The 26,583-nt window shown below is 47.3% G+C and overlaps 3 protein-coding genes and 1 pseudogene across 6 annotated transcripts; 3 read left to right on the top strand and 1 right to left on the bottom strand.

Annotated features, from left to right (window-relative positions):
- Positions 1-2,759: 2,759 nt before the first annotated feature.
- LOC135676205 (chlorophyll a-b binding protein CP26, chloroplastic-like) lies at positions 2,760-4,272 on the bottom strand. The gene is made up of 6 exons (XM_065187120.1): positions 4,021-4,272; positions 3,856-3,940; positions 3,703-3,753; positions 3,505-3,625; positions 3,280-3,414; positions 2,760-3,190 (listed from the first exon to the last, which is right to left on the bottom strand). The coding sequence occupies exons 1-6, from the start codon at positions 4,205-4,207 to the stop codon at positions 2,930-2,932; spliced, it is 840 nt and encodes a 279-aa protein (XP_065043192.1). The 5' UTR covers positions 4,208-4,272; the 3' UTR covers positions 2,760-2,929.
- A 988-nt stretch (positions 4,273-5,260) lies between these two features.
- On the top strand, positions 5,261-9,294 carry LOC135676204 (uncharacterized). The gene is made up of 6 exons (XM_065187119.1): positions 5,261-5,492; positions 6,477-6,530; positions 6,875-6,948; positions 7,292-7,409; positions 7,516-7,574; positions 8,846-9,294. The coding sequence occupies exons 1-6, from the start codon at positions 5,346-5,348 to the stop codon at positions 8,922-8,924; spliced, it is 531 nt and encodes a 176-aa protein (XP_065043191.1). The 5' UTR covers positions 5,261-5,345; the 3' UTR covers positions 8,925-9,294.
- A 933-nt stretch (positions 9,295-10,227) lies between these two features.
- On the top strand, positions 10,228-25,593 carry LOC135676203 (uncharacterized protein ycf45-like). Of its 3 annotated transcripts, XM_065187116.1 has the most exons (9): positions 10,229-10,507; positions 21,569-21,631; positions 21,811-21,888; positions 22,182-22,402; positions 23,048-23,120; positions 23,220-23,504; positions 24,386-24,529; positions 25,116-25,166; positions 25,385-25,593. In XM_065187116.1, the coding sequence occupies exons 1-9, from the start codon at positions 10,298-10,300 to the stop codon at positions 25,454-25,456; spliced, it is 1,197 nt and encodes a 398-aa protein (XP_065043188.1). In that variant the 5' UTR covers positions 10,229-10,297; the 3' UTR covers positions 25,457-25,593. The 3 variants fall into 3 exon arrangements, with proteins under 3 accessions (XP_065043189.1, XP_065043188.1, XP_065043190.1); XM_065187117.1 differs by lacking the exon at positions 21,811-21,888 and having other exon boundaries at positions 10,228-10,507; XM_065187118.1 differs by lacking the exons at positions 21,569-21,631; positions 21,811-21,888.
- LOC135676202 (uncharacterized) lies at positions 10,504-14,409 on the top strand (annotated as a pseudogene). The gene has a single exon (XR_010514190.1). The product of XR_010514190.1 is annotated as an uncharacterized LOC135676202 (transcript).
- Positions 25,594-26,583: the final 990 nt, after the last annotated feature.

The raw sequence follows: 26,583 nt of genomic DNA, 5'->3' as shown, positions 1-26,583 counted from the left end.
TTGGACTATGATTACGATATTTTCAATAATAATAATAATAATAATAATAATAATAATAATAATAACCTTTAAGTTCTGAGGTATATATATATATGCAATTGCGTGTTCTCATTTTTATTACAAGCGGCCGAGCAATTGGCAGGGGGTGGGCCGGAGAGATGGACGGGGACGGAAGCGGGAGACCGACGCGACGGCTCCTCCTCCTCATTCTCTCGATCTCTCTGCAACTAATCCCGGGTTTGATCCTTCCCGATTCCCGGAAATCTTTCAATTGTTCCCGTCGGAGAGTGATTTAAACGGGGAAAAGTGTTTTTTTGTTGTTATTTTGATTTATCCATTTCTTGATTGTTCAGTCGGTGCCTCTCGGTTTGACCTAGATGTTATCGGGATTCGAACTACTATGTAGCCTACGATGAGGTTTCCTGTGGATCTTGGTTGATCCTTGATCGCCCCCGAATGTTCTCTTCGGTGTACTGGGGAACAAAATTTGATGTTTTCGATATGTTGTGGTCATTCTTTATTCATTTTTCCTTTTTTTCGATATGTTGTGGTTTTACTGGTAGGTTTTTGTGTCTGGATTTCTTGAGGGTTCGAGCATTAGTCATTGATAGGTGGTTCTTGATTAGGCAAGTCCGCGGCAATGTTCGGCAAATCTAAATGAAATGGATTTCTTGAGGGTTCGGGTAGAGGAGGTGCACGACTCTTTGGTCTGTTAAGATCATAGCCCGGTTTGGACCTTGTTGCTTTTTGTGTCGTTTCATGCAATATTACTTTAAGATCTGACTCATGGATGTCGAGAATTTCTATTCTTTATTTTGGCATTCACTTAAAGTACTCCGTGTACATGTTGATATGGAAAGTTTTATCTTTGCAATAATTCTCGAGCACATTTCCTTTGTTGGTCACCAAGATGTTTATGGCCTTTACGTGGTGAAGAGATTTTACCCTTGTCGTCATCAGTCTTCGGTGTGCAAAGATCAAGAACTTTTTACTTGGCGGACATAGAAAGAATCTCTAAGTTTGCTCGACTTCACATTAATTTACTGTATGCGATTTCACTTCCTTTTGTGTTTGATTAGTGCCTCTAGTTTATCTGAGATACTTTCGGGCTATTTAAAATTGTTGCTACTTCTCAATTTTAATGTTTTTCAGCCTGAGGAACACTTTTCTTCTTCTTAGGTTTGTCTGAAAACCCATCACCTTCCAAAGATTCAACAAAAGCTGATAGTCATTATAATTTCATTAGCAACACGGGGCTTAAGGTGCTCCTCGTATGCGTTGGAGTGGCCACTCTTGTTGTATTGTCCTTATTTCTATTCAAGATGTGGCAGAAGAAAAAGAGAGAAGAGCAACATGCCCGTCTGCTGAAGCTGTTTGAAGAGGATGATGAGCTTGAAATCGAGCTTGGACTTCGGGATCGAGAAATTTTCCTTGAGCAATAGAATGTAACTCTGTCTGAGGTAATACTGAATATTCAATGAATTTGTTATGAATACTACCGTTGTCATGCATGATGAGTTTATATATATATATATACATACACACACACATATATATTCCTGCCATACTAGCTGGTTTATTGTCAACTGCAATGGTTAACCACTATATATATTTTATTGTTTTGGCAATTAAGTTTGTTGCTTTTGGATTAATATTAAATTTATAGGAGAATTATGTTTTAAACAAAGCAACCACTTTGAAATAGTATATGTGGTTACAGCTTAGAAAGCATGATATTTTCAGAATCACACTGGTAATAGTCTGAGATACCTCAGTTGTGTCGATAAAATTATTAGTTTTGAAGAGCAGATTGTCAAGCTGATTATCAAGTACCAATCTATATTCCGTAATTATTACTGAATGTATTTTTTGGAATGAACTGTAAATTAAAACTGCAAATGGCAGAAGTTGGTAGATGCTGATGAATTGGGTGTTACAAATTACTCTGCTCTGAATCATGCAATATAAGAGATGTATTGGTACCTGTTGTTGGCTGTCTTTCAGTCTGCTTGTCAATTTATTATTAGATCCATAGCCATGTTATGAAATGCAAAAAATTTAGAGATCGCTAAACTTTGAGTTGCTTTCTTCCAGAGTGAAAACAGAAATGCTCTCTTCATTTACTTAATAAATCTTGATTGTGGAACCCTTCATCGTACATAAAAGTTTCTTAATGTGATTATCTGCGTGGGAATTCATCAATTGTGTGCTCATCCTTGATTGTTGCTTTACCTCAATTGTCATCTAGTGATTCTCTCATGATCTATTTTACAGTCTAAGACCGAGAATTTGAAGGCTGTGCAAGGTCCTGATAATAGATGGATTAGTCCATTCTGAAGGTGGAAGGTTCTCGTGATCGAGGTCTGATGTACCTGGATTGAAGACTGTGGTTACTGTGTTCTGTCAAAAAGAAGACTGTAGTTCTAGTGCATTAAAACCATGTCTTTTTTGTTTGTCATCTGAAAGCTAGAACCTGATGCTGTACAAATTATTATCCCACTTTGTCCCTCACACAGTTTTGCAAGGTCTTGCCATTTTTTGATTATATAACTCCGAAACAATGTGCAGCTCCATCTGTTGGCATTCACAAAATAGCAGCAGGGAATAGAGAGTTCCTTCTGTTTCTCAACATTTTGATTTTTTTTCAGACAATGGCAGCATTCAAGTTGAACTTCCAATTTCAAGAAGCAGTGACTCACACTCCTGTGGACCGACCAAACTAGCAGGCAGCAGCTCTAACTCCTGGCGCAAGATTTCAGTGGAGTTACAGCACTTGGTATCCTCCATTAAACGAACAAGAGGTACAATAGGCATGGAAGTTTTCATATAGATAGGAGTAACTAAGAGTCTCAAATGCATTTTACAGTGCCCTGATTGATCTCATTGGTCTACATGGCATGGAAATCATTGCAGGAAAGCATTTGGCAAATTACAGGGTTGGAGCTCTTTCAGCAGCCCCGGAGATGACAGTGAGCAAGTTGTTCCCAAATGGGTCACTCAGATGCTTTGCGAGGTTCTCCACCGGTCCTTCTCCGGTGACGTAGGCTTGCAGGAAGAAGCCGAGCATGGCGAACATGGCGAGCCGTCCGTTCTTGATCTCCTTCACCTTGAGCAACGCGGCCTGGTCTGGGTCGTTTGCGAGCCCCAGTGGATCAAATGGACCTCCGGGGTGGAGCTTGTCCTCCAAATCCTACAAAAGTGTGACAGAGTTGGTGTTGATGTTTGCAGCAAGTAGCAGATAACACCGGAAAGTGGATTGTGAACTTAATTTTGAGATACCAGTCCATTGATGATTCTGTAGTACTCTGCTCCTCCAACGAGCACGATCTCAGCGACGACGGCAACAACAAGATTGATGGGAATGTTCTTACCGAAGTAATTCAATGTGTTTCCATCAAGGAGAAGTGCCCCAGTCTGCAAACAAGCATGGATCTTGGTTATGCTTAGGATCAACAGACACACACACACACACACACGGGTGGAGAACAAGCATGGCTGAAGTACCTTGAACCAGACGGCCTCGGGGCCGCAGTTTGCACCGAACTTGTTGAAGGCCTCCGGGATGATGAAGCCAGCGGCTCCGAGCATCGCCCACCTCGCATGGATGAGCTCGTAAGCTTGGTATCTGCACATCGTTTGATACTGTAAGCATTTGATGGCTTCATTTACAGACATGCAAGAAGAATGACACGGTGCACACACTTGGCGAAGTTTTCTGGCTTCTTGCTCAGCCCAAAAGGATCGTAGCCATAACTGCAAGGAAGTCAGAGCATAAATCACTCAATCTTAGATGACCCTCGTGCACGTGAAGCGCTAAACAAGGGAGGCAAACTTCTTCATCTGACTTCAACTTACTCTCCAGGGACTTCTCCGGTGAGGTACTCTGGGATCTCCGACCGGTCCAACAGACCTTCCGGCAGGAAAATCCTTCTCTCAGGACCTGATATCGATCATCGTGCATTGTATCAGTCGACATTCTTCTTTGAAGAGAAGCATCCAAGAGTCGGTAGATTGACTCACCATACCACTTGGCGAGCTCGTCGTTGACCGGAGAAACGGCGGCTGGCTTCGACTTGGGTGAAGACTTCTTGGAGAAAAGCGCAACGATCCTTGGAGAGCCGGAGGGAGGTGGCGCAGGGGGGGAGCGAGGTGGGGCGGCGGTGCTGAGGCGTGTGCCGAGGATCTCGGAGACGCCGAGGGAGGCCATGGTGTCTCAGCCTTGGCCCGAGAAGAACAGCAGCAGGAATGGGGGTTGTGCAGTTGCTGTGGGGGAAAGCAGAGAGGGACTAAATGGTTGGGCTGGTGGATGTGGTGGGGCCATGTAGGATGTGCATTTCAGGGCTATGATTGGCTGGCACTTCCCATTCCAATCTAGTGCCGAGTTGTGGTTGGTCAAGTTGTGGTGACATGGCAGATGATGTTCTCAATCCTGGCCTCTGATCTTTGTGGTGGAAAGAGGGACAATTGTAGATCAAGCAGAGCTCTCATGGAGTCCAACCACTGCCATGAGCCAATGGATTCCACACATGCCATGGCAAAATGTGACGTGCCTTTTTTTGTCCGTGCCTAAGGCAATAAAAGGTTATGTTGATGCCTCCTCTACTTGCAATCTATTATTAAACTTTCCCGTGTCTAATTCTATCTATACCTGCAATTTGCAGATTCTTTTGGTAACTAACCCATGTTTTCTTTAACTTTATCCAAAGTTTTCATAACTCAATTTGCAATTAACATGCGACAATTCCAATATGATAATTCACCTCATAATGGAGGATCAAAATTCTTTTGTAATAATTCATGACTCTAATGATATTTGTTTATTAGTTGAATGCAAGTACATACATACATTATACACATAATTAAAGATTATATCAAACATACATAAATTATTATACATAGTTTTTTGAAATTTTTTATGGAGTATAAATATGACATATGTAGAGCAACAAATTATTTGGTTAAATTTACTAGAGTTAATAGGGTTGGCTTCTAACCCAAAAAAAAAAAAAACAAATTGTACTTATTTTCTTGAACTTATTATATATATACATGTATCATTTTTTATATTTTAAAAAGCATGATAAAAGAATATTTGACACCATCAATTTATCATAAAAAAGGGGCAAACTTTTGGGGGTTTTTTATATTTCTTTTTGTGGGTCCAAAATGTTACTGTTCTTATTTATTGGGAGTTCCCAAGTTATATTATAAAGAGGAATCACGTGACACTCCCGTGCTTGACAATCTGCCCTCCGGCCCTCTTGTTGCAAAACCCCAGGAGGATTCAATTGCACCTATTTGAAGACGACGAAAAAGAATACGAATACGACGCGGGAGCAGCAGCCATGATGATGGAGACGATGAGCCGAGCGCTGGATAGGGCGAAGATGCTCGTCGGAATGGAGTCCGATGAGGAATCCCTTGCCCAAGAAGCACAGTCGTCGTCCTTCTTCGACGAATTCGATCGCAACTGCACCCTCTCCACCAAGCAGGTCCTCTCTATGCCCCATTCCTCGAATCACCGATTTGGTGGAATCCTATCTCTCTCTTTTCCATAGGTCCGCTAGGGCTTCTCCGTGGCCGTTAATCTTTTGCCCAAAAGATCCAATCTCGGTGTTGTTACTCTGTTCGAGGCTGGATCCAGTTGAGAATTGCAGGGATCTAGCTCCTCTTCCTTCTCGACGAATTTGATGGAAACTGCACTCTCTCCGTCGAGCATGTCCTCTCTCTTCTCCTTTTCCCGAATCACTGAGGTGGTCGAATCCTCTCGATCTTTCACAGATCCGGTAGGGTTTCCTTTGGCCGTTAATCTTTTGCCAAAAGAGATTCACCCTTGGTGAAGCTACTCTGTTCGATGCTGGATCCAGTTGAGAATTGCATGGATCTTGCTACTCTCCCGGTTGAAATCTTGCTAGATTTGTTGTGATCCGATTCGCAGACGTTTTTCGGCTGTCCACAAGAAAATTTGAGGTTTTTCTTAATGCATTCTTGGTATTCTGAAATTTTGGCAACTTAGTTGCCCCTTGGCGGGTCATGCACATTTATTTGGAGAGGATCTTGCTACGATGATTTTCTACCATTTTGTTAAATTGGAAGACATTTGGTTTTAGACTTGTGGTGCATCATTTATTTCTAGTTGTTGATAGCTGATGATTTCAGGTTGAAGTTCTTTGAGTCAACGCTATGATGGCCAGGTTCTGCTGTATGATATTGTGGTATCTCTGATGCTTGTTGCAAATTTTGATGCTGATATACATGCTAGATTACATGTTTGCCAAGCCCTTGTTCTTGATGTCGTATTTGGCTGTTTCCTAGCTGAAATTTTTTAATTTTTTTTCCCATTGGTTTAGCAATGTTTGGCACAATCTCTTAGATCTACATTATTTGCTTTGGAATGTAGAAGTTTTGGAAGTCTTATACTTATATGAGATTCTCAAGGTACATGAACTGATCATTGGCTATTTCTCATTGCTCAGAGATTGTATGGTTTCGCCATTTGTTTATCTGCAGGTCTAGCCTGTACGATCCTGGTAATCTAACCATCTTTCTGTTGTTATTTTTATTTCTATTAATCAATCTGTTCAATTATTATAAATTGGTCATGATAACAGATAATCTGCATCATATATTGGTGATCAATGTAAAACAAAGCTTTATGCCCTTTCCTTTAGTATATATGAGGTTATAGATTAGTAAATGATTTCTTGTCTTAGTGCATATTAAAGGACGATAAACTGGAAATAGGTTTAGTAACAAGTCTTCAATTTCAACGAGTACAAAACATTAAGTATTTTTTCCAGTGTTTTTATCTCTTTAGTTTGCTGCTTTCTGTGCTTTCAATTACTGATCCTTGCTTTTCCAAATTTTGTGACAGTCCATGCTTGTTTTCTTCAATCCAATCAAATTTGGCATAACATTCACCTTTGGCAATTTGCTTGCGCTTGGAAGGTCTGCACCCTCTTTCCAGAAAGTGACAGTCCTTGGTCCTATGATTTTGTTGTTATGATGTTTCTTATAGGGTTTTGGTCATTTGAATCTTGCTACTTTGTTTTAAATCAGTGTTGGGATTTCATACGAGTAGGGGCTGCTTCTATATTCTGATGATGGTTAATATGTTGCCTTTTTGTTAAATTTTCTATTAGATTCTTCTTAGTTTCTACACCACTAAGGTTTTTTCAGGGTCAACATATATCGAGTTTTCTGGAATCAGTTTATTTTTTTCTATTTATCCATGACTGTGGTTCTTTTACTTTTTAAGCTTTCCTGAAGTTGGATCTCTTTTGTATGGCAGCACAGCTTTTCTTATAGGTCCCAAACGACAAATTGATATGATGCTTGATCCTGTCCGTATATATGCAACATCTATATTCATAGCAAGTATGATAATAGCTCTGTTTTGTGCTTTTTATGTAAGTATGCTTTTAACTCTCTTGTGAAATAAATTATCTTTTCATGTTTGTTTTAACATACAAAAATTTGATGGACTTATATTACTGCTACACTACAAATAAACAGGTCCACAATAAACTCCTGACACTTCTTGCTATTATTCTGGAGTTTGGTGCCCTCATTTGGTGAGTCGATGTCAATGTTCAGTTAGTAGTTGTTAACTTTTTTGTCTCTTATATGTTTGTTGGCATCTTTAACTAACATATTCTGTATCACCAATTTTGTGTAAAGTGGATGTACATTTCAGTTGGCTGTTTAAAACATTTTATTCATCACATGGTAAATTCGTGCCATGTTTTATCCATGATTTATTTTAGGCAATTTAATCTCTGGTTGTGTTAACCTTCACTTGAGCGAACAAGTCTCTTTCTACATAATGGGATCAAATTTATGGATGAAGTACATGATGCATAAAGTCTGAGAATTTTATGTCTCTTATGTTTATTTAAAGCCTTGTAATGTGCGGGGAATTTTTAGCCAAGGCAAAATTGGGGAGGATATTCCCTTGCCATACCAAGAAATCTCTAGGTAAGATGGGATATATGATTCCTTGATTTAAGCTGGTCTAGGTAACATCCTCTTAGGCCCCACCAGACCACAAAAATGGAGAGCTTGCTTGACAAATACATTTAGTGTTCCATCTCCTCATCCTCCAATATGTTCTGCTTTCTTTCTGGAGTCGCATACCTGTAGTGTCTAAATTGAACAAACAACATTAGTGATAAGACTTAATTCAGGGCGAAGGTCCTTATTCTGGTCATTCTCATCAAACATGGGATCCCTGGGAGAAAGACTATCAAGGTTTGAATGTCTTCAGGCTGAGGTAAAAGCTAAGATTTACAGAGTGCTAAAACTAGGGGATTTTCGAGATCCTAAGCCAGGTGAATTATGTAAGGCTTACGAGAAGAACAAATAAGCTCTTTAATATCAAGTACTTGATGTCCTCTTAAGAAGTTCAATATTTGTCGCAATGATCACATAACACAAAGATATATACATTCATGTGGAAGCTAAATAGACTATAAGATTGCATAATCCAGGGCAATGAAGCATACTAACCGAATCAAATTTGCAGAGTAGAAGTGCTTGCTGAATATGAAATGTTCAAAATAGAAGGCATGTCAACTGAATCAATTAATTGAATCAAGTGCTTGCTTTATAATTTTGTGACTTGTTTCATGCTACTATTGTTCCTGAATGGGGGCATCATACGTCGGTTGGTTACTAAAGCAATAATATGGAAATTTTATGGATCAGATATCCTGTTATAATTGATACATGCATGGTACATGAATATAATCCTTCGGTTTTAACTTGAAGGGTCATTGACAGAATTCATTTTTAGACCATACATGCATTTCTGATGATAACTCTACATTTCCTTTCATGTATACAGGTATAGTCTCAGTTATATTCCTTTTGCAAGATCAGCTGTTTCAAAAGTCATGGTTGCTTGCTTTGACACTGAGTTCTAAGCTTTAACTGGTTCAAAAGGAAGTTTATTGATCTCATGACTGAACTCTTTCTCATGTGTCCCTGATGGCTGTGATGGTTGACCATTTTAAAATGGTGGGAAGGCATTGAACAGGAGAACTCTCGACACTAGGTTTCTCCCATTGATCTTCCAGTGTGCTGCTCTATTAGTTTTTTTCCCTTTAATGGCTTTGCACGAGGCATTGGTTTTCTTCATGCCTTTACTCCATAGTAGATATATAGGTATGAAGAATGCAACATTCTCTTTGGAGTATCCCATCTTCATCAAGCCAGTGTATCAAGACATGTTTTATGTTGCTGAGACTTGGCTTTAATTATATGACAAGGTGGCCCAAGAATTTTTCTTCTTAATCATATAGATGAAAACACTTCAAAAGTAGAACATGATTTGAATTTCAATTATTCTTGTAAACTATTGCTCATGCACTTTGGGTTCTCTGGTGGCACAGGTGGGGAGAAGAACCAAGGTGAATATTCTTATTTCCATCGTTTAGAAATCTGAATAAAATTATGTGTGCTTCAAGTGATAAGAATTAGAAAAACAGTTAGGTGTTTTTTTCATATTCTTATCAATATCTTTATAAATTAAGGCAGCACAAAAATGTAGTTGTTTTTCGTTTGAAGAATATTTTTTTTGTAGGTAAAGTTTTAGATTTAATCATACTGAAAATGAAAATAAAAATCCTTGGCTCATGAGATACAGTTTTCCATCCTCTCTCTCTTCTGTTTCTAGTAATCTCCATCTAATTGCATTTCTGTATCAAAAAAATTTTAATATAAAAAAAGGAAAAAAAATAAAATATGTATGACAATCATGATTCGAAGTTGCGGAGTCATATGGTAATTTTATTTCGTCTAATGTCGACTTAAATTACTTTTAGGCTTCAACTTTCTAAAGTATGTTTGTGATTTTAGGCTCTTAAGACTTTTCCCCCCAAATGGCTCACTTTTAAAGAAAATGTTTTCTATCTTTAAGAAAAAAATTATTCCCCTTTGATTTTGCTGCAGAAAGTGTTTTGTTGAAATTTTTGTCTTAGCTAATGCTAATGGTTCTATTTTTTTCTCCTTAAATAAAAGCTTCTTCGAGTAAAAAAAAAAAGAATTTAAAATCATAATAAACTGTTTTATGTTTTCCTAAAAAAATTCGTCTGAATCGCTTTTGTGAGAAATAAATATAATTAGCATTTTTGAGAGGATTTCTTGAAAGGTAATATTTTATCTCTTGCGTTGGTTTTATTTTCCACTCCTCTTTTATATATGTCTTTATTCTATTTATATATTTTTTATCCATCGAGAAACCTCATCTCCTCCTCGCAAGAGACCAAAGACGGCTCTGCGAGGCGCCCGCCCAAGAATGGGCGTGCTCTCGGTTCATCCTCGTCCTTGTCCGCCCAATCCCCACTTCTCTGGCTTCGATTTCACCCCCAGCTCTTGCAGACCGCGTCTGGCCCTCTTCTCTCCTAGTCCGCGAAGAAGCCCTCTCCAGATTCGGCGCTTTTCGTCTCCCGAAGCGACGGACGACGGATTCGTGGTCGTGGAGGACGATCTCCACACTCTTCTTGAGGTGATGCTTCTTCGATCCTCGTTCTTTCTTGCTACTGGGTTGTGCTGGGAACTCAAGGTGGGATAACGCATGGAAATTTCAAATGACCGACCTGACTTCTAATGATTCAATTTGATGATAAGTTGCAGTAAGATCATGGTTAATGTTCCGGGCGAAGTTTTCAGGGTCATTTCGAGATGGAAATAGTTGTTACTAGGTGATAGGGGTAAAAAACTGACTTGACATAACACCCCGGATTTGACGTAATACAACCCCCCCCCCGCGTCGGACGCCCAGTACGGCCCGCTACCCCCGAAAGAGCATTAACGATGACGCGACACGCGCCCATGCCTACCGTACTTGGGCCGCTACCCCCGAAAGAGCATTAACGATGACGCGACACGCGCCCATGCCTACCGTACTTGGGCCTCCTCGGCTGACCCATCAGGGCCGGCCGAGGCAGGCAAAACGCACCAGCTGGCACCCCCCATACCCTGCGGCAGCTCGGCTCCACACACAACACCCACGACAGCGACAGACGCCACCGAAGGTACGGTCCGGCTCTTGCAGGATGGCCCGTCAGGTAACATCAAGCCCCCCTCATAAATACCCCCCTCGGCCCCCAGCGAGGGGGGAGGATTTTCTCACTCAATACAATACTCCTCCCCATTAACTTAATCGTCGGAGGGGTCGGGCCGAGCCGCCAACCCGACCTGTGTGCAGGTACCCGATCGCCGTTAACGCAGCAAGGCCAAGCTTTCCAGGCAGGTCTCGACATCTGCCATCTCAAGGCCTCGGGGAGGGACACGTCCGATTCAAGTCATTTGGAGCCCTGAACCAGCCGCGTCAGCCCCTAGGTCGCGGCTAAAAAGTTACTTACCGTAACAGATTGGCGCTAGAAGGAGGGCCCATCCAAATGTCAGGCGATCAGCAAATCTACCCCGGCGGATCCTCAAATGCGGAGCCCCCCGCCTTAGGGGAACGGCGTGACGAAACCCACGACGAACGCCCCGCGGCGGTGTCGGAACGCTATTGGCGGCTGTTCAACGACCCGGGCTTGTCGCCCCCTGGCGGCGCACCCGCCGACTCCTCGCAAGTGTCGACCGAGGCCTTTCATGACCTCGCCCACCAGGTCCGAGCTCTGACAAGCATGGTGTAGACCATTGTCTCCCAACGAGCCCCTCCACACGCGGCGCGGCCCTCGCAGCAACAGGAGACCCCCGACCCGGCCCGCGCGCCACTCCCAGGGCCTCCGGGCTCGCCTCGAAACCCCACAACTCGACCGGGGAGCAGGGAAGCAGAGGACACGGCGAGCCGCCCCGAGCCCGAGGCTCCGACTGCCGACTCTACGAACGCCCTACGGGCCCAGCTGCGCCTCGTCAGTCAAAGGCTTGACGAGGTACAACAGGAGGTTCGTAAGTCAAAAGGAGAACTCGGGGCGGACGGACACCAAGGATCTCCGTTCACCCCCGAGATACAGGATCAGGCGATCCCGCCGCATTTCCGCCTCCCCTCCTTGGACACGTATGACGGCGCGACCGACCCCGCGGACCACGTGGTCGCTTTTCGGTCCCAGATGGCGCTATTCGGGACTTCAGACGCCCTGATGTGTAGGGCATTCCCGACGACCTTGCGAGGACCAGCCCGCGCGTGGTACAGTGGCCTGAAGCTAGGGACCATCGCCTCCTTCGATCAGCTCGCCAAGGATTTTGAACTTAACTTCCTGGCGTACGCCCGACCGAAGCCGTCCATGGCATTGCTCTTAGGGCTCAACCAGAAGGAGGACGAGCCCCTTTCTCACTTTGTGAACCGGTTTACGACGCAAATACGTGGATTGTCGGATGCTCACCCCTCTCTCTTGATGTAGGCCTTTATGACTGGTCTGCGGCCCTCCAGGTTCTTCTGGTCGCTCGTGGAGAGGCCCCCCGTCGCGGTCCCCGAGATGCTCCAACGGGCCAGTCAGTTCATCGCCGCGGAAGCCTGGATGGTCGGAAGGCGGGAGGAGCACAGAAAGGTCAAGTCAGAGCCGCCCCGACAGCAATAGCCCACCGCCTCCCGGCGAAAGTTGGACAGGCCCGACCCAAGGCCTCCTCTTCCCGCCTTGAACTCTTCCCGGACTGAGATATTCCTACACGAAAGGGGGAAGGGGCTGCTCAGGGACCCTCACCCGATGAAGAACCCGCGAGAGCTCGCGGACCGCTCAAAGTATTGCCGATTCCATCGACAACACGGGCACGACACCGAACAGTGTTACGAGTTAAAAAGACAAATCGAGGAGCTCATCCTCAGAGGTCACCTCGGCCAGTACCTCCGACCGAGCAAGGAGCAGTCTCCTCGTCCGGAGGGCCCTGTTGAGCAACACATCGATGTCATAGCCGGGGGCCCCGCTTCCGGAGGAAGTTCTATGTCGGGCAGGAAGGCCTATGCCCGGGCCGCCCCCGACGAAGCCTCGGGACGCGGGCCCGAGCCCGAGATCACCTTCCCAACCGGAGCTACCGAGCGACCCCACCACGACGACGCCCTGGTGATATCGGCTAGGGTAGCCAACGCGCAAGTAAGGAGAATCATGGTCGACACGGGGAGCTCGGCCGACATACTCTACTTTGGCGCCTTCCAGAAGCTGGGCCTAGCCAGGGAAAGTCTAAGCCCGATGTGCTCGGCGCTCACCGGCTTCACGGGAGATTCAATATCGCCCCTAGGAGCCATCACCCTGCCTCTGACCCTGGGGACCCCGCCGAAATCAAAGACCGTCATGACCACCTTTTTGGTGGTCGATCTTCCCACCGCTTATAATGCCATACTCGGTCGACCAACCCTCAACAAGGTCAGAGCCGTCGTCTCGACCTACTACCGGACCGTCAAATTCCCGACTCGGGAGGGGGTCGGGGAAGTCACCGGAAGCCCCCAAGAGTCCAGGCGCTGCTACCTTACCTCCGTCTCATTGAGCAAAAGGGCCAGGGGAGGGGCGCCTCTAGAAGATCCCCGGGAAGCAAAGAAGCCGGCCCTCCACCCAGAGCCGAGGGGATCCACTGTTGACGTCCCCTTGCGGGAAGCACGGCCGGATCAGACGGTCAAGGTCGGATCAGAGCTGCCCGAGCGGGAACGGGAACAGCTCGTCGGCCTTCTGCGGGAAAATGCCGACATTTTCGCCTGGTCCCCGTCAGACATGGGGGGGGTCGACCCGAAGGTCGCGGAGCATCATCTCAATATCCCACCCGACGCTCGTCCGGTGAAGCAAAAGCCCCGGCGCCACGCACCTGACCGACAACGTGCCATACAAGAGGAGGTGGACCGACTCTTGGCGGCCAGCTTCATTGAAGAAGCCAAATACCCTCAGTGGTTATCCAATGTAGTTCTCGTGAAAAAACACAATAGAAGCTGGAGGATGTGCGTCGACTACACTAGTCTCAACAGTGCGTGTCCTAAGGACTGCTATCCCCTCCCGAAGATCGACCAGCTGGTCGACGCGACGGCAGGGCACGCGCGCCTCTCCTTCATGGACGCCTATTCAGGATACAACCAGATCAGGATGGCGCCCGAAGACAGGGAACACGGCTTTCCTTACCGATCAAGGGATCTACTTCTACAAGGTCATGCCGTTCGGGTTGAAAAATGCCGGAGCCACGTACCAGAGGACGGCAAACAAAATGTTTGCCCCTCAAATCGGGAGGAACATGGAAGTCTACGTAGACGATATGATTGTGAAAAGCAGAGAGGCCGGAACACACCTTGCCGACCTAGCCGAGGCCTTCGCCACGCTACGCAAGTTCGGCATGCGGCTCAACCCCACAAAGTGCGCTTTCGGCGTCACCTCCGGCAAGTTCCTGGGGTTCATTGTACACCAGAGAGGGATCGACGCCAACCCGGAGAAAGTACAGGCAATAATCGATATGCAGTCTCCCCGGACGATTAAAGACCTGTAGCGACTCAACGGTAGACTTGTCGCCCTATCTCGCTTCCTCGCCCGATCGGGCGATCGCTGCCTCCCTTTCTTCAAGGCGCTCAAAGACCCGAAAAACTTCCAATGGACATCGGAATGCGAGGAGGCTTTGAAACAGATGAAGCAGCACCTGGCCAGCTTCCCTCGACTCGCCTCTGTCTCCCCCGGCGAGAAACTGGGGCTCTATCTGGCGGCCTCCCTGCACGCAGTTAGCTCCGTCCTCGTGAAGGAAAGCTCCGGTGCACAACTCCCGATCTACTACGTCAGCCACGTCCTGAGCGGACCTGAGGAGCGTTACCCGTCGATAGAAAAACTCGCACTTGCCCTCGTGCTCTCGGCTCGGAAATTGCGCCCCTACTTCCAGGCACACTCGGTGGAAGTCGTCACTGACCAACCTCTCCGGCAGATCTTAACCAAGTACGATGTTGCAGGTCGACTCCTCAGATGGGCGGTGGAGCTCGGAGAACACGATATCAGTTACGCGCCTAGAACCGCCATCAAGGCCCAGGCGGTAGCCGACTTCATTGTGGAATTAGCTCGGGTGGACAAAGACCTCGAGCAAGCTCCCGAGGCTTGGACCCTACACGTGGACGGCTCGGCCAACTCAAGGGGCGCCGGAGCCGGGCTGGTCCTTCTCGCCCCCGACGGACGCTCATTCGAGCGCTCCCTCCGCTTCGGATTTAAAGCCACCAACAATGAGGCGGAGTACGAAGCACTCCTAGCAGGATTAAGGCTGGCCCTCGAGATGTAGGTGGCTGCGATACACGTCCTCACTGACTCGCAACTCGTGGCCGAACAGCTCAGCGGCGGATACGAAGCTCGGGACGCAACCATGGCCAAATATCTGGCGCGGGTAAAGGATCTAGCCGCGAAATTCCCTTACTTTACATTATCTAATGTCCCGAGGGAGGAGAACGGACGAGCCGACGCGCTCGCTAAGCTGGCGTCAAGGCGAACCCCCGAAGCATGGCCAGAGATGGAGGAGCTTCCCGCGGCGCGCCGACCACGTGGGTGCAGGAGCTGTTGCGCTTCAAGCGGGATGGAACCCTTCCCCTCGACGAAGGCGCAGCTCGGCGTCTGCGCCGCACGCACGCGTGGTACACCGAGGAAAGTGGCCGGCTTTACAAACGATCCTTCACCTACCCCCTCCTGAGGTGTTTGGAGCCTGACGAAGCCCAGACGGTCCTGGCTGAAACTCACGAGGGGATCTGCGGCGAACACATTGGCGGACGGACCCTGGCGCACAAGATACTCCGTCAAGGCTACTACTGGCCAACCATGTGTCGAGACGCAAAAGCTTACGTGCAGCGGTGCGGCTCGTGCCAACGACACGCCCGCGCACCCCGACAGCCTGCGGTCCCGCTCAGTCCCATCGACTGCGCATGGCCATTCGCCCAATCGGGATTAGACCTCCTCGGCCCCTTCCCACCGGCCTTTGGTCAGCGGAAGTACATAATTGTGGGAGTAGATTACTTCACAAAGTGGGTCGAGGTCGAGCCACTGGCTACGACGACGGAACACCAAATGGAGAAATTCGTTTGGAAAAACCTTGTGACCCGGTTCGGGTTGCCCAGGGCCATTGTCACCGACAACGGACCCAGTTCGCCGGCACGAGGTTCCGGGAATTCTGCGCCGGTCATGGCATTCAACTGAGGTTCAGCTCAGTGGCCCACCCTCAGACGAACGGGTTGGCCGAGGTAACCAACCGGTCCATCCTGGATGGCCTCAGAAGAAGAGTGTCCGTAGCCCGATCGACCTGGACGGACGAGCTCCCCAGCGTGCTGTGGTCGCTGCGCACCACCCCCAAAACTACGACCGGAGAATCCCCGTACAGCCTGACTTTCGGGACTGAGGCCGTCCTACCGCCTGAGATGACTGTTGCCACACTTCGAACAAGGAGCTACGAACAGGAGGCCTCAAACCAGGGACTTCGCGCCAGCCTCGACGTGCTCGAGGAGCGACGCGCCGACGCACACCTGAAGGCCCTCTCTCACCAGAGAGCCGTCGCGAGGGTCTACAACAGAAAGGTGCGACCCAGACCAGTCAGGATGGGCGATCTGGTCCTACGGAGGGCCGAAGTCAGCAACCCAACCCAAACGAGGGGGAAGCTGGCCCCCAAGTGGGAGGGACCTTACCGGGTCACCGGCGTGGTTCGACCAGGTACCTATCGACTCACAACGATGGACGGTTCCTCCCTGCCAAGGACATGGAACATCCAGAACCTTAAAAAATTCTTCGTCTGAGGTCAATGCCCCTGGCAACAGCCCCGGAGTCGAAGTTGTGCAATTTTTGAAGCTTAAAAGACGCTGGGAAAAGGTTCTTTTATTCACGAAGCATAAGATTACAAGACCCAACGTCCGAAAGACATACTGGGAAAAGGTTTTTTTATGTAAAGCAAGGAGTTACAACTGTGACCAGATCCGAAGGGCACAAAAGTTACAAAATGCGGAAGCTGCCCGGCTGGGCTGACCTCCAGACCACCCTAACCGTCGGATCCCACCATGGCATCATCGAAGGGAACTTCCTCCACAAACGGATCCGCCTCCACTTCCAGCCCGGGATGGCTCGTCTGGAACCGGCCAAGGGCGATTCGGTACCCGTACTCGTAGGTGACTTGCCCCGACCGAGCCAGCCCAAGCTGGAAGCCCGGTGACTGTTTATAGGCCTCGATTATCTCCTTCTCTTTCTCCGGCCGCCGCTCCCGCTCGGTCGCCAGGGCCTCCGAGGCCCCCTTCACGTCAGCCAGGGCGCCCTCTAGCCGCTGGGTCAAGACGGTCGCCTCGCCTCGGGCCAGACGGGCCTCTGACTGCGCTCCCTCCAGGAGTCCTCGGAGATTGCCTTTCTCCTCCTCGGCCGCCTTCGCCTCGGACCTTAAGCGAAGGACCTCGGCCTCCAGCGCCAACGCACGCTCGTCGGCCGCCCCTGCCTCAGCTCGGAGACGCGTCGCCTCCGCCTCGAGCTCCGAGGAGCGCTGCTCGGCCGCTGCAACCGCCTCCGGAGCTGCCCCGGCCCGAGCCTCCTCGAGCTGCTTGCGCAGCTCGGCATTGCGGTCGCACAAAATTCCAAGGGCCCGACCCGCATCGCGAACACGGTCAGCCAGTGCCATCGCGTAGTGCTGGCCCTGCAAGGAGAAAGTCAGAACGACCCTCGAGAACACCACAAGTCGGAAGCCGGCAACGGAACACTTACCCACAGCAGCGACTTCACGGACTTCCCGAGCAAGACGTCGGACGGCAGAGTGTACATTTCGCGGGCCAGATCAGGATGCAGCCCCCCTCGGACGAACGCGGCCGCGGTCTCCCCGTCGGCCCACACTCGGGTCCCGCGGGTCAGCCCCCCCCAGCGGGCTACCAACCGGTCGGAAGGTTGGCCCTCGGAAAGTTCGCCTATCAGACGCGCCTGGTAAAAGTCGTTCGGCGGCCCCGCGGGAAGACGGCACAAGTCCCGGATCGAGGGCTCCCGAGGCGCCTTTCCTGCAACCACGTTGCTCGGGCCTGCCTCGCCCCGACCTCGCCCCCCTCGCCTATCGTGCGAGCCCGACTCCGCCGCCTCTGCGCTCCCCTGAGCCCTTGGGGGAGTCGGTTTCTTCGCAACAACGACCTTGGCCTTCTTTCGAGGGCGGACGTCCTCGAGATCCACCGGCGCCTCCCTAGTGCCGACGCTCGGGCCGACCTGGCGCCGCGGAGATACGGCGGGTGAAATACGTCCTCCACGCACTACGGCAAGGTTCACCATCTCTGCACAAGCATAAAGACCTCGGTCAGTATCCCAAAAGAGAAAAGCAAAACTGGAGGGCCCAGCGCCACCTTCTCAACGCATACCTCGAGGTACTGGGCTCAAGCCCGCCTCGACCAGCCACGCCTCGATCATCCTTCGGATGACTCCGGAAGACGGGAGGATCTCCTTCAATCTTCGAAGGGCTCCAAGCTCCCCCTCGCCCAAAGCCGGGGCAGTATTATCAACTGCGTGCGCTGCCCACCGGAGTCCGAAGTTCCAACTCTCCGGATGGCAAACGTAGAAGAAGCGCTCCTTCCACCCCTTGTTGCTGGAAGGAGCCCCACTGACACGGAAACCCGGTCGGGCGGACAAGTAATAACCCCCCGACCCCCTGGACAGACGGAAACAGGAGAGGAAAAGGGACCGGCTCGGGGCGATCTGGGCATAGTAGCATTCCCCGAGGAACGCCACCAGATAGCGCCAAGAATTCGGCGCCATCTGAGAAGGAGAAATGCGCCACCACGCGACGCAGGCAGTAATGACAGGGTGGAACGGAAGGCGCAGCCCGGCCTCGAAGGCATCTACAGTTAGGGCGAAGCCCTTTGGTATAGGATCATATGCCCGCTGCCCCGGCTCAGGGGCAATGAGCGCGAACTCCGCCGGGATACCGTAACGGTCCCGGAGGAGGCCGAGCGACGACTCGCTCACGGTGGAGTCGAGATCGTGCGGCCACATAAGCGATTCGAGGGCTTTGGTGGCCCTTTCCTCGGACGACGAGCGGGAGCTCGCCAGTGCCACCTCCTCACCGGCGGCACCAGAAAGAGGAGGCAGAGAAGGAGAGGACGAAGGAGGGGAAGCCATCCTTACCAAGTCTTTGGGAAGGTAGGGCGGCTGAAGAAGCGCTGGGCCAGGTCACACAAAGAGGCGATTGAAGCAAATACAGGTGCCAAGAAGTGAAAGGGACCGACGGAGCGCTACTTATAGCCTGTTTCCCGCCGAAACGGCGACCCTTCCTCTTCTGAAGCGCGCTACGAAGATGCAAAGTCGCATCGCCATAACTTCGGCCCGCGCGGCTCCTAATGACAGCACGGTGCAAAGTACGGAGCCCCTAATCATATCAACCTCGAAAACCGGCGACGCCCGAAAGGCATGGCCCTTTGACCTTCCCCAGGCAAAAGGCGACCCGGCTACCCGCACCCGCACAACGGTCGAAACGACCAAACTCTGGACCAAAAGCCAAGTATCGCCTCGGTCATGTTACGCCCGGAGCCATCGCTCCGGTCGCAGCCTACCTGCACCGAGCACCTCGGCCCTCGGCTTTGCGCCTCCCGAGACACACCTGCGCGGTCACCCCGCCTGTGCTGTGTTCCTCGGCCCTCGGCTCTGCGCCTCCCGAGACACGCCTGCGCGGTCACCCCGCCTGCGTTGTGCTCCTCGGCCCTCGGCTTTGCGCCTCCCGAGACACACCTGCGCGGTCACCCCGCCTACGTTGTGCTCCTCGGCCCTCGGCTCTGCGCCTCCCGAGACACGCCTGCGCGGTCACCCTGCCTGCGTTGTGCTCCTCGGCCCTCGGCTTTGCGCCTCCCGAGACACACCTGCGCGGTCACCCCGCCTGCGTTGTGCTCCTCGGCCCTCGGCTCTGCGCCTCCAGAGACACGCCTGCGCGGTCACCCCGCCTGCGTTGTGCTCCTCGGCCCTCGGCTCTGCGCCTCCCGAGACATGCCTGCGCGGTCACCCCGCCTGCGTTGTGCTCCTCGGCCCTCGGCTCTGCGCCTCCAGAGACACGCCTGCGCGGTCACCCCGCCTGCGTTGTGCTCCTCGGCCCTCGGCTCTGTGCCTCCCGAGACACACCTGCGCGGTCACCCCGCCTGCGTTGTGCTCCTCGGCCTTCGGCTTTGCGCCTCCCGGGACACGCCTGCGCGGTCACCCCGCCTGTGCTGTGTTCCTCGGCCCTCGGCTCTGCGCCTCCCGAGACACACCTGCGCGGTTACCCCGCCTGCGTTGTGCTCCTCGGCCCTCGGCTTCGCGTCTCCCGAGCCACACCTGCGCGGCCGCCCCTCTGCCTGGTGCCTCCGATCCTCGTCGGCCCTATTGGCCCCGAATCCGACCCCGCTCGGCCTCCCGACCGAGTTGTGTCCCGGCCCGGCACTGCTCGAGAAACGTTCACACAACTAACCCATCCACAGCGCACCTCTCAAACCCACCTGAGCCGCACGATTGAAGCAGGGAGCCATGCGTCGAACTCCTTACGTGCAAAACCAACGCATAGCTCCTTTCGGGTGGGGCATATGATAGGGGTAAAAAACTGACTTGACATAACACCCCGGATTTGACGTAATACACCCCCCCCCCCACGTCGGACGCCCAGTACGGCGCGCTACCCCCGAAAGAGCATTAACGATGACGCGACACGCGCCCATGCCTACCGTACTTGGGCCTCCTCGGCTGACCCATCAGGGCCGGCCGAGGCAGGCAAAACGCACCAGCTGGCACCCCCCATACCCTGCGGTAGCTCGGCTCCACACGCAACACCCACGACAGCGACAGACGCCACCGAAGGTACGGTCCGGCTCTTGCAGGATGGCCCGTCAGGTAACATCAAGCCCCCCTCATAAATACCCCCCTCGGCCCCCAGCGAGGGGGGAGGATTTTCTCACTCAATACAATACTCCTCCCCATTAACTTAATCGTCGGAGGGGTCGGGCCGAGCCGCCAACCCGACCTGTGTGCAGGTACCCGATCGCCGTTAACGCAGCAAGGCCAAGCTTTCCAGGCAGGTCTCGACATCTGCCATCTCAAGGCCTCGGGGAGGGACACGTCCGATTCAAGTCATTTGGAGCCCTGAACCAGCCGCGTCGGCCCCTAGGTCGTGGCTAAAAAGTTACTTACCGTAACACTAGGCGTTGCACAAATTCGTATAATGTTATGCGGTGTGGTTCGAGAGAGAGAATATATAGGAGTAATTCCATCTGATTACATTACATTAGCTCCCTGGCTCCTAAGTTTCTTTCTTGGAGTAAATATGTTTGCTTACACAATAATCACTTGCTTTTGCTGGTCATGCTTCAAGTTCCCATGCGCTTTGTCTATTGTCAGTACACATCTATTTTTAATGACCAGAAATTTACACACAATCATGACAATTAGTGAAAGACAATGCAATCAATTGCTGAGCCAACTGTGTTCTCTTTGTCTTCCATACTTGTGGATGTCTTTCTTGGGTATTATTCAACGCCTTTTAAAGAAAGCAACCGTTTCAGTAATTATGAGCAGGTTTATGTTTCCTGAAATTTTGGACAAATTGAAGATGACAATTCCCATGGTCGACAAAAGAAAAGGTTTAATGGCGTGACAGCCATTAGCTTCAGTTCAGTGCTTACTGGTTTGCGAGTATAAGCGCAATCGTGGTAGCTCATCTTTTGCAGGTTTTACCTAGAGATCTGCGAGAGAATCTGCAAAGTGAGCCTAGAAGAGACCAACTCCTAGAGGTAAATGATTGCATTTTTCTGTGACATGGATCATGCTTCACTTGTTTGAACATTATGGAAGTCTTAAGTTATATTGTTTTTTCTTTAATTCACTCATTATGAGAAAATATGTAATTGAAAATTTATAATAATGAGGTTGTTGCTTATATTGCCCAGTGTTCCACATATCTTATAATTAGGTTATACTGGATTTGGGTCGCCGACCTGAAGCACGTTTCCTTGGTGAATCTGGTGGGCAGTATCTGAGGGACAAAGAGGTGATAGTAGTGGCTTGTGATGTCATTTACACCTATGGGTTTCTTGTAATGTTTTCTCTAATACATGCTATCTTTTCCATTAATTCAGATACTCTCCATACTTGTTCTTACTAATTTTATGGCTTTTATTTTCATGTTATGTGGCTCTCAAAGCTTGCTTATTTTTTTTCGTTTGATTAGGCTATAGTTAGTTATACTATCTAAATGCTTTTCTCATGTATGGTGTTTTTCCTGATAAGAATCCTGTTGCATACACTTGGTGTCTTATGTTGCCCTCATACTCTGTGTTCCAGATTTCACTGGAAGAGTTGGAGGAAGCTCAAAAATCACTTGGAGAATTTGGAGGAGACAACCGAGCTGGCATTGAAGGTACTTTGCATAGGATATCTGCGATAAGGAGTCGGAAAGGGCTCGTTGTTGGATTGACTTGTAGAGTTGGTCGAGCAGTTAGTGGTCATGTTGACATGGTGCGTGATCTCCTAGAGTACAGAGAGAGCATCCTCTTTTTAGGAAGGTATTTTGTTTATCCTTTTAGTAAGCATGACTTAGGAAGGTATTTCTGTATGTAGTTTGTAAGAAGGATGGCCAACATAGGGGAGAAATATATCAAGAAAGTAACTGTTTAGAGAATGACATTCTCATTGATTCTTTGAGTATATTTCTTTTGTTTTCTTGGTCTTATGCAATGCAAAAAACATCCTTGAAGTTAATGCGTTCTCAGCTATGAGTAAGTATCAATGTGTACTGTATATTCTGGATTTAGCGGTTGATATTGAATTTGCTAAGCAAGATTCTATTTTTAATCTTCAGTACATGATACATAAGGAGTTCTCTGTACAGCTAAGTTCAACTAAATGATTAAACATGAAAAGGGATGGTTTGAGCAGCTAACCGAAAAGGAGTTGAAAAGAAAAGGCTTCAGAAATGGAGAAGATAAATGCATTTTTTATGATGGATTTGTTTTTCCTGCAAAGTAGTAACTATTATCTTTATAAGAATCGGCACAAAATAATCATGTTAACATGTCAATTTGATAGCATTCACTATGTTGTATTGCCTGCTGAAACTAATGTATTTCCAGAATTTGTGGGCTTTTGTATTTGTTATTGCATTGGTGTTTGATATGATTGCTGTCATTTTTATTTTTCTATTTTATCAGACCTGGAGTTGGTAAGACTACTGTCATGCGTGAGATTGCACGTGTCCTAGCTGATGAACTCCATAAGAGAGTGGTATAGCTAACTAACTCGTAAGTTCTTATTGGTTTAATGTTTGTAGTTATGATATGTAACACTTTACATTCTTTATATATACACTGATGATTAGGATAGGTGATTGTGGACACCAGCAATGAGATTGGAGGTGATGGAGATATTCCTCATGCAGCAATAGGTGGTGCAAGGAGAATGCAAGTTCCTGAACCATCCATGCAACACCGAGTCATGATTGAAGCAGTCGAGAATCACATGCCGGAGGTGGTTATTGTAGATGAGATTGGCACAGAAGCTGAAGCACTTGCTTGTCGCTCAATTGCAGAAAGAGGAGTGATGCTTATTGGCACAGCTCACGGAGACCGATTGGCAAACATCATTAAGAATCCTACTCTATCTGATCTGGTATTCAAACATACTGTTTAGCTTAAACTGGAATTAGCAGTTGCATTTAAAGTCAGGATCCCTGTGGATAAATCCTGTGTATTCTTTCCTTCTCATAGCTGTTCAAGCATGCTGTATATTTCATAGTGTGTGGTTGTATTCCTTTTCTTATGGTGGTGCAACATTCATGAACATTGATGCACATCTCTTAAGTGATCTCCATGGACATGCTGCTGCATTAAATGGTCTGGGCTTTGCCCCTGAGAAGAGAAGGGAATGATTTAATCTCTGTAAAAGGAGTAAAGATAGTTTTAGAGTCTGTGTGAAGGCTTTGCACAAAGGCATCCGAAAAATTCACATGCGGTCATGTATAAACATTGTTTCTTGGTTTAGATTAGTTCAAATGAGGTGATGTATAAACATTGTTTCTTGGTTTAGATTTTTGAGAAGATTTGTGCAATAGCAAAAAGAAATGGTGGCTCACTAAGGTCAGCTGCCATCCTTTGTGCTTCAGTTATTACCCACTGGAAATGGCCAAAGTAATAATAGTTACATTTTACTGTTAAAGTGTAACCTGAGAATAAAAAATAGATCTCTGTCCAGTCTATATTGCATCTGTCATTCAAAGTACATCTTTACATTGCTAAAGTTTTGCATTCATTGATTTCCATGTCCGGATTTAATTTGTGCTGCATGCCACACTGTTTGTCATATACTACTGTGAGATTATTTGAGTTAAAATTGTGCCTGCAAACTTATGTCTTTACTAATCTGAACATAATTTTTCTTTTGATGTGTGTCAGTTTGCTTGAAAGATTCACTTGTTTAGTCTCTTACCATATCAGGAACTTGATAGATTAAGATTCAGGCTTACATTTATATTTCCATTATTGAACATCCAGGTTGGTGGAGTGGAGACTGTCACTCTAGGAGATGACGAGGCACGAGCAAGACGGAGTCAAAAAAGCATCCTTGAGAGGAAGGCTCCACCAACATTTCCTTTCCTAATAGAAATGAGGGAACGGAACTACTGGGTTACACATCGGGTAAGTTATTTTCCTCGTTACAACATGTTGAGCAGTTTCTTCACCTGTAAACATATAGAATACTGTGATTTATAAAGTAAAATAAACATGTGTGTCTATGGAACTAAACCTTTGGAGGCACATAGAAGAAGGGTTGTAGGGAGCAGGCAGGCACGGGGATGTTGACGGCTCAATTAGAGATAGATGTTAGTAATCCTCACATTTCAGTATTAGCTTGCAGTTTCGATGGAGGAACCACAAGAGCCATATGGTGTGTGGGTGGGTGTGTAACTCAATGAGTCGTATGAATTTGAAGTTATTGTAGTCAGAAACCAGATAGATGGTCATCAATATTGAATCAGATTTAAATGGTTTTGCAGTAGAGAACTTATCATGGTAACTGGTTTTTCTATCTATGATTTAATCAAGATGTTATTTGTGATCGCCCCTGTTGCTGAGCATCTTCGTAAATTTTATTTTTCCTATGGCATCAACGATTTCATATTGTCTGCTCCTTAAGGGTCTTCAACTGTAATTACACTAAAAAAAGTCTTGATGCCATATGTGTTGAACCAAATTATTGCTCTAATATTTCTTGGTTGTACAGACAGAAAGGAGTGTTGATATGTTGCTCATTGGCAAGAAGCCATTGGTTGAGGTAATAAGCTTAACAAAAAATAATCTTCAATTAGTTTTAGTCAAAGTTCTGTCAAAGCAATGATTCACCTGCTCCTGTCTTATTTTAATTGTAAACTGGAATAAGTAGTGAAACAATTTTATTTGTCTATGTTATGCATGTCCACAACGAACGTGGAGTTGTCTTTTTCCTGGATCAACACACTTCAACTACTGCACTGAAGAATGTTTATTTTGCAGATAAGGAAGAGAGATGACCAGTTCAAGGTTGTCGTGGAGAGATGGAAAACATACGACGGAGATGGGATCTAATGTGCTTTTGTGCTTCTCGAGTATTCCCTTGCTTTGTTCTGCATGTCTAATTTGTAATTTAGTTTTGAGTTTGTCTTTTGAGTTACACTATCTGCAATTGTTTTACAACATACCGATTGGCAATGGCCTTGGAATAATGTCTTGTCTCTCTTTTTCTGTGGTATTTAGTAGGGATTAAGGTTTATTTTAATCATAAGTTCTTTATAATTTATTCATATTTAAAATAATCTTTATCTCTATCACTAGTAGGATGAGACATTGTCATGGAAGTAACCACTAGTAATGATATCGAGTATCGACCCATTGTTGTTTAGCAAGGCGTTGTAAGCACACGTCCTCTTTCATGTTGATGATAAGCTTAAGAGCTTCCGATGCTCTTTTAGGTAGTAGCGGTTTAGTGTTACTGTTGGTGGTCATTTTGACGATGATGTCTCCTCCTACTATTAACGGAAGTCTAAGATTTTTTAAAACTTAAATTATACGTATTATTATATTAGTGATTTATTATGAGTCAACATGTCGTGTAAGTAGACTCTAACATTTATTAACTCAGACTTGGTATCAGAGACATATATATTATATTTTTTAAAATATAAAGATTCTTTTAGATACGAAGTAAACCATAAATATTTAAGAGTTGCATGACCAAAATCATAGGAGATAAAAATTTTACGGTGTTAAGACCGGAGTGTTCCATAGCGATCAGATATCATTAAATATTTAATTATGTATTTATATAATTTAAATTCTTTAATTATAAACATGGTAAGAATGGTCAATTTGAGTTAATGTATGATTATGAAGGTATAGGTTAGTTTAGCTTATAAATGTTTTGATAATTTAACCTAAAGTTGTATGCTTAAATACTATCTTAAAAAAAATAAATATTAATGTATGATATGCATAATTTTTTTATTGAACGACACTAAACCTCGTACTCTAGATTGCAAAATTAATGATATCATCCAAGATAATGGTCAGAAAAGTTGCAACTTGAAATAGAACATGGAAGCTACCATCAAGACGAGGGATCAGTGTTGATTTAATAAATCAAATCTTGAAGAAAGATTTTAAGTGGAAAGCTGTGACTTAGAAATCCATAAAACTTCTAAAATACTTAATTTCTT

Source organism: Musa acuminata, chromosome BXJ1-6 (assembly GCF_036884655.1).
Source record: "Musa acuminata AAA Group cultivar baxijiao chromosome BXJ1-6, Cavendish_Baxijiao_AAA, whole genome shotgun sequence".
In the NCBI taxonomy this organism is placed as follows: domain Eukaryota; kingdom Viridiplantae; phylum Streptophyta; class Magnoliopsida; order Zingiberales; family Musaceae; genus Musa; species Musa acuminata.
This window is presented reverse-complemented; position numbering and strand designations above follow the sequence as displayed.

Bases quoted from the DNA above. Each gene is read 5' to 3' on its own strand.
- LOC135676205 (XM_065187120.1), bottom strand. From the start codon at position 4,207: ATGGCCTCCCTCGGCGTCTCCGAGATCCTCGGCACACGCCTCAGCACC. The intron at 3,626-3,702 runs GTGTGTGCACCG...AACGATGTGCAG, and splicing joins AAGCCAGAAAACTTCGCCAA to ATACCAAGCTTACGAGCTCA. The intron at 3,191-3,279 runs GTATCTCAAAAT...ACACTTTTGTAG, and splicing joins ACAGAATCATCAATGGACTG to GATTTGGAGGACAAGCTCCA.
- LOC135676204 (XM_065187119.1), top strand. From the start codon at position 5,346: ATGATGATGGAGACGATGAGCCGAGCGCTGGATAGGGCGAAGATGCTC. The intron at 6,531-6,874 runs GTAATCTAACCA...ATTTTGTGACAG, and splicing joins GTCTAGCCTGTACGATCCTG to TCCATGCTTGTTTTCTTCAA. The intron at 6,949-7,291 runs GTCTGCACCCTC...TTTGTATGGCAG, and splicing joins AATTTGCTTGCGCTTGGAAG to CACAGCTTTTCTTATAGGTC.
- LOC135676203 (XM_065187116.1), top strand. From the start codon at position 10,298: ATGGGCGTGCTCTCGGTTCATCCTCGTCCTTGTCCGCCCAATCCCCAC. The intron at 23,505-24,385 runs GTATTCAAACAT...TTGAACATCCAG, and splicing joins ATCCTACTCTATCTGATCTG to GTTGGTGGAGTGGAGACTGT. The intron at 25,167-25,384 runs GTAATAAGCTTA...TTTATTTTGCAG, and splicing joins GCAAGAAGCCATTGGTTGAG to ATAAGGAAGAGAGATGACCA.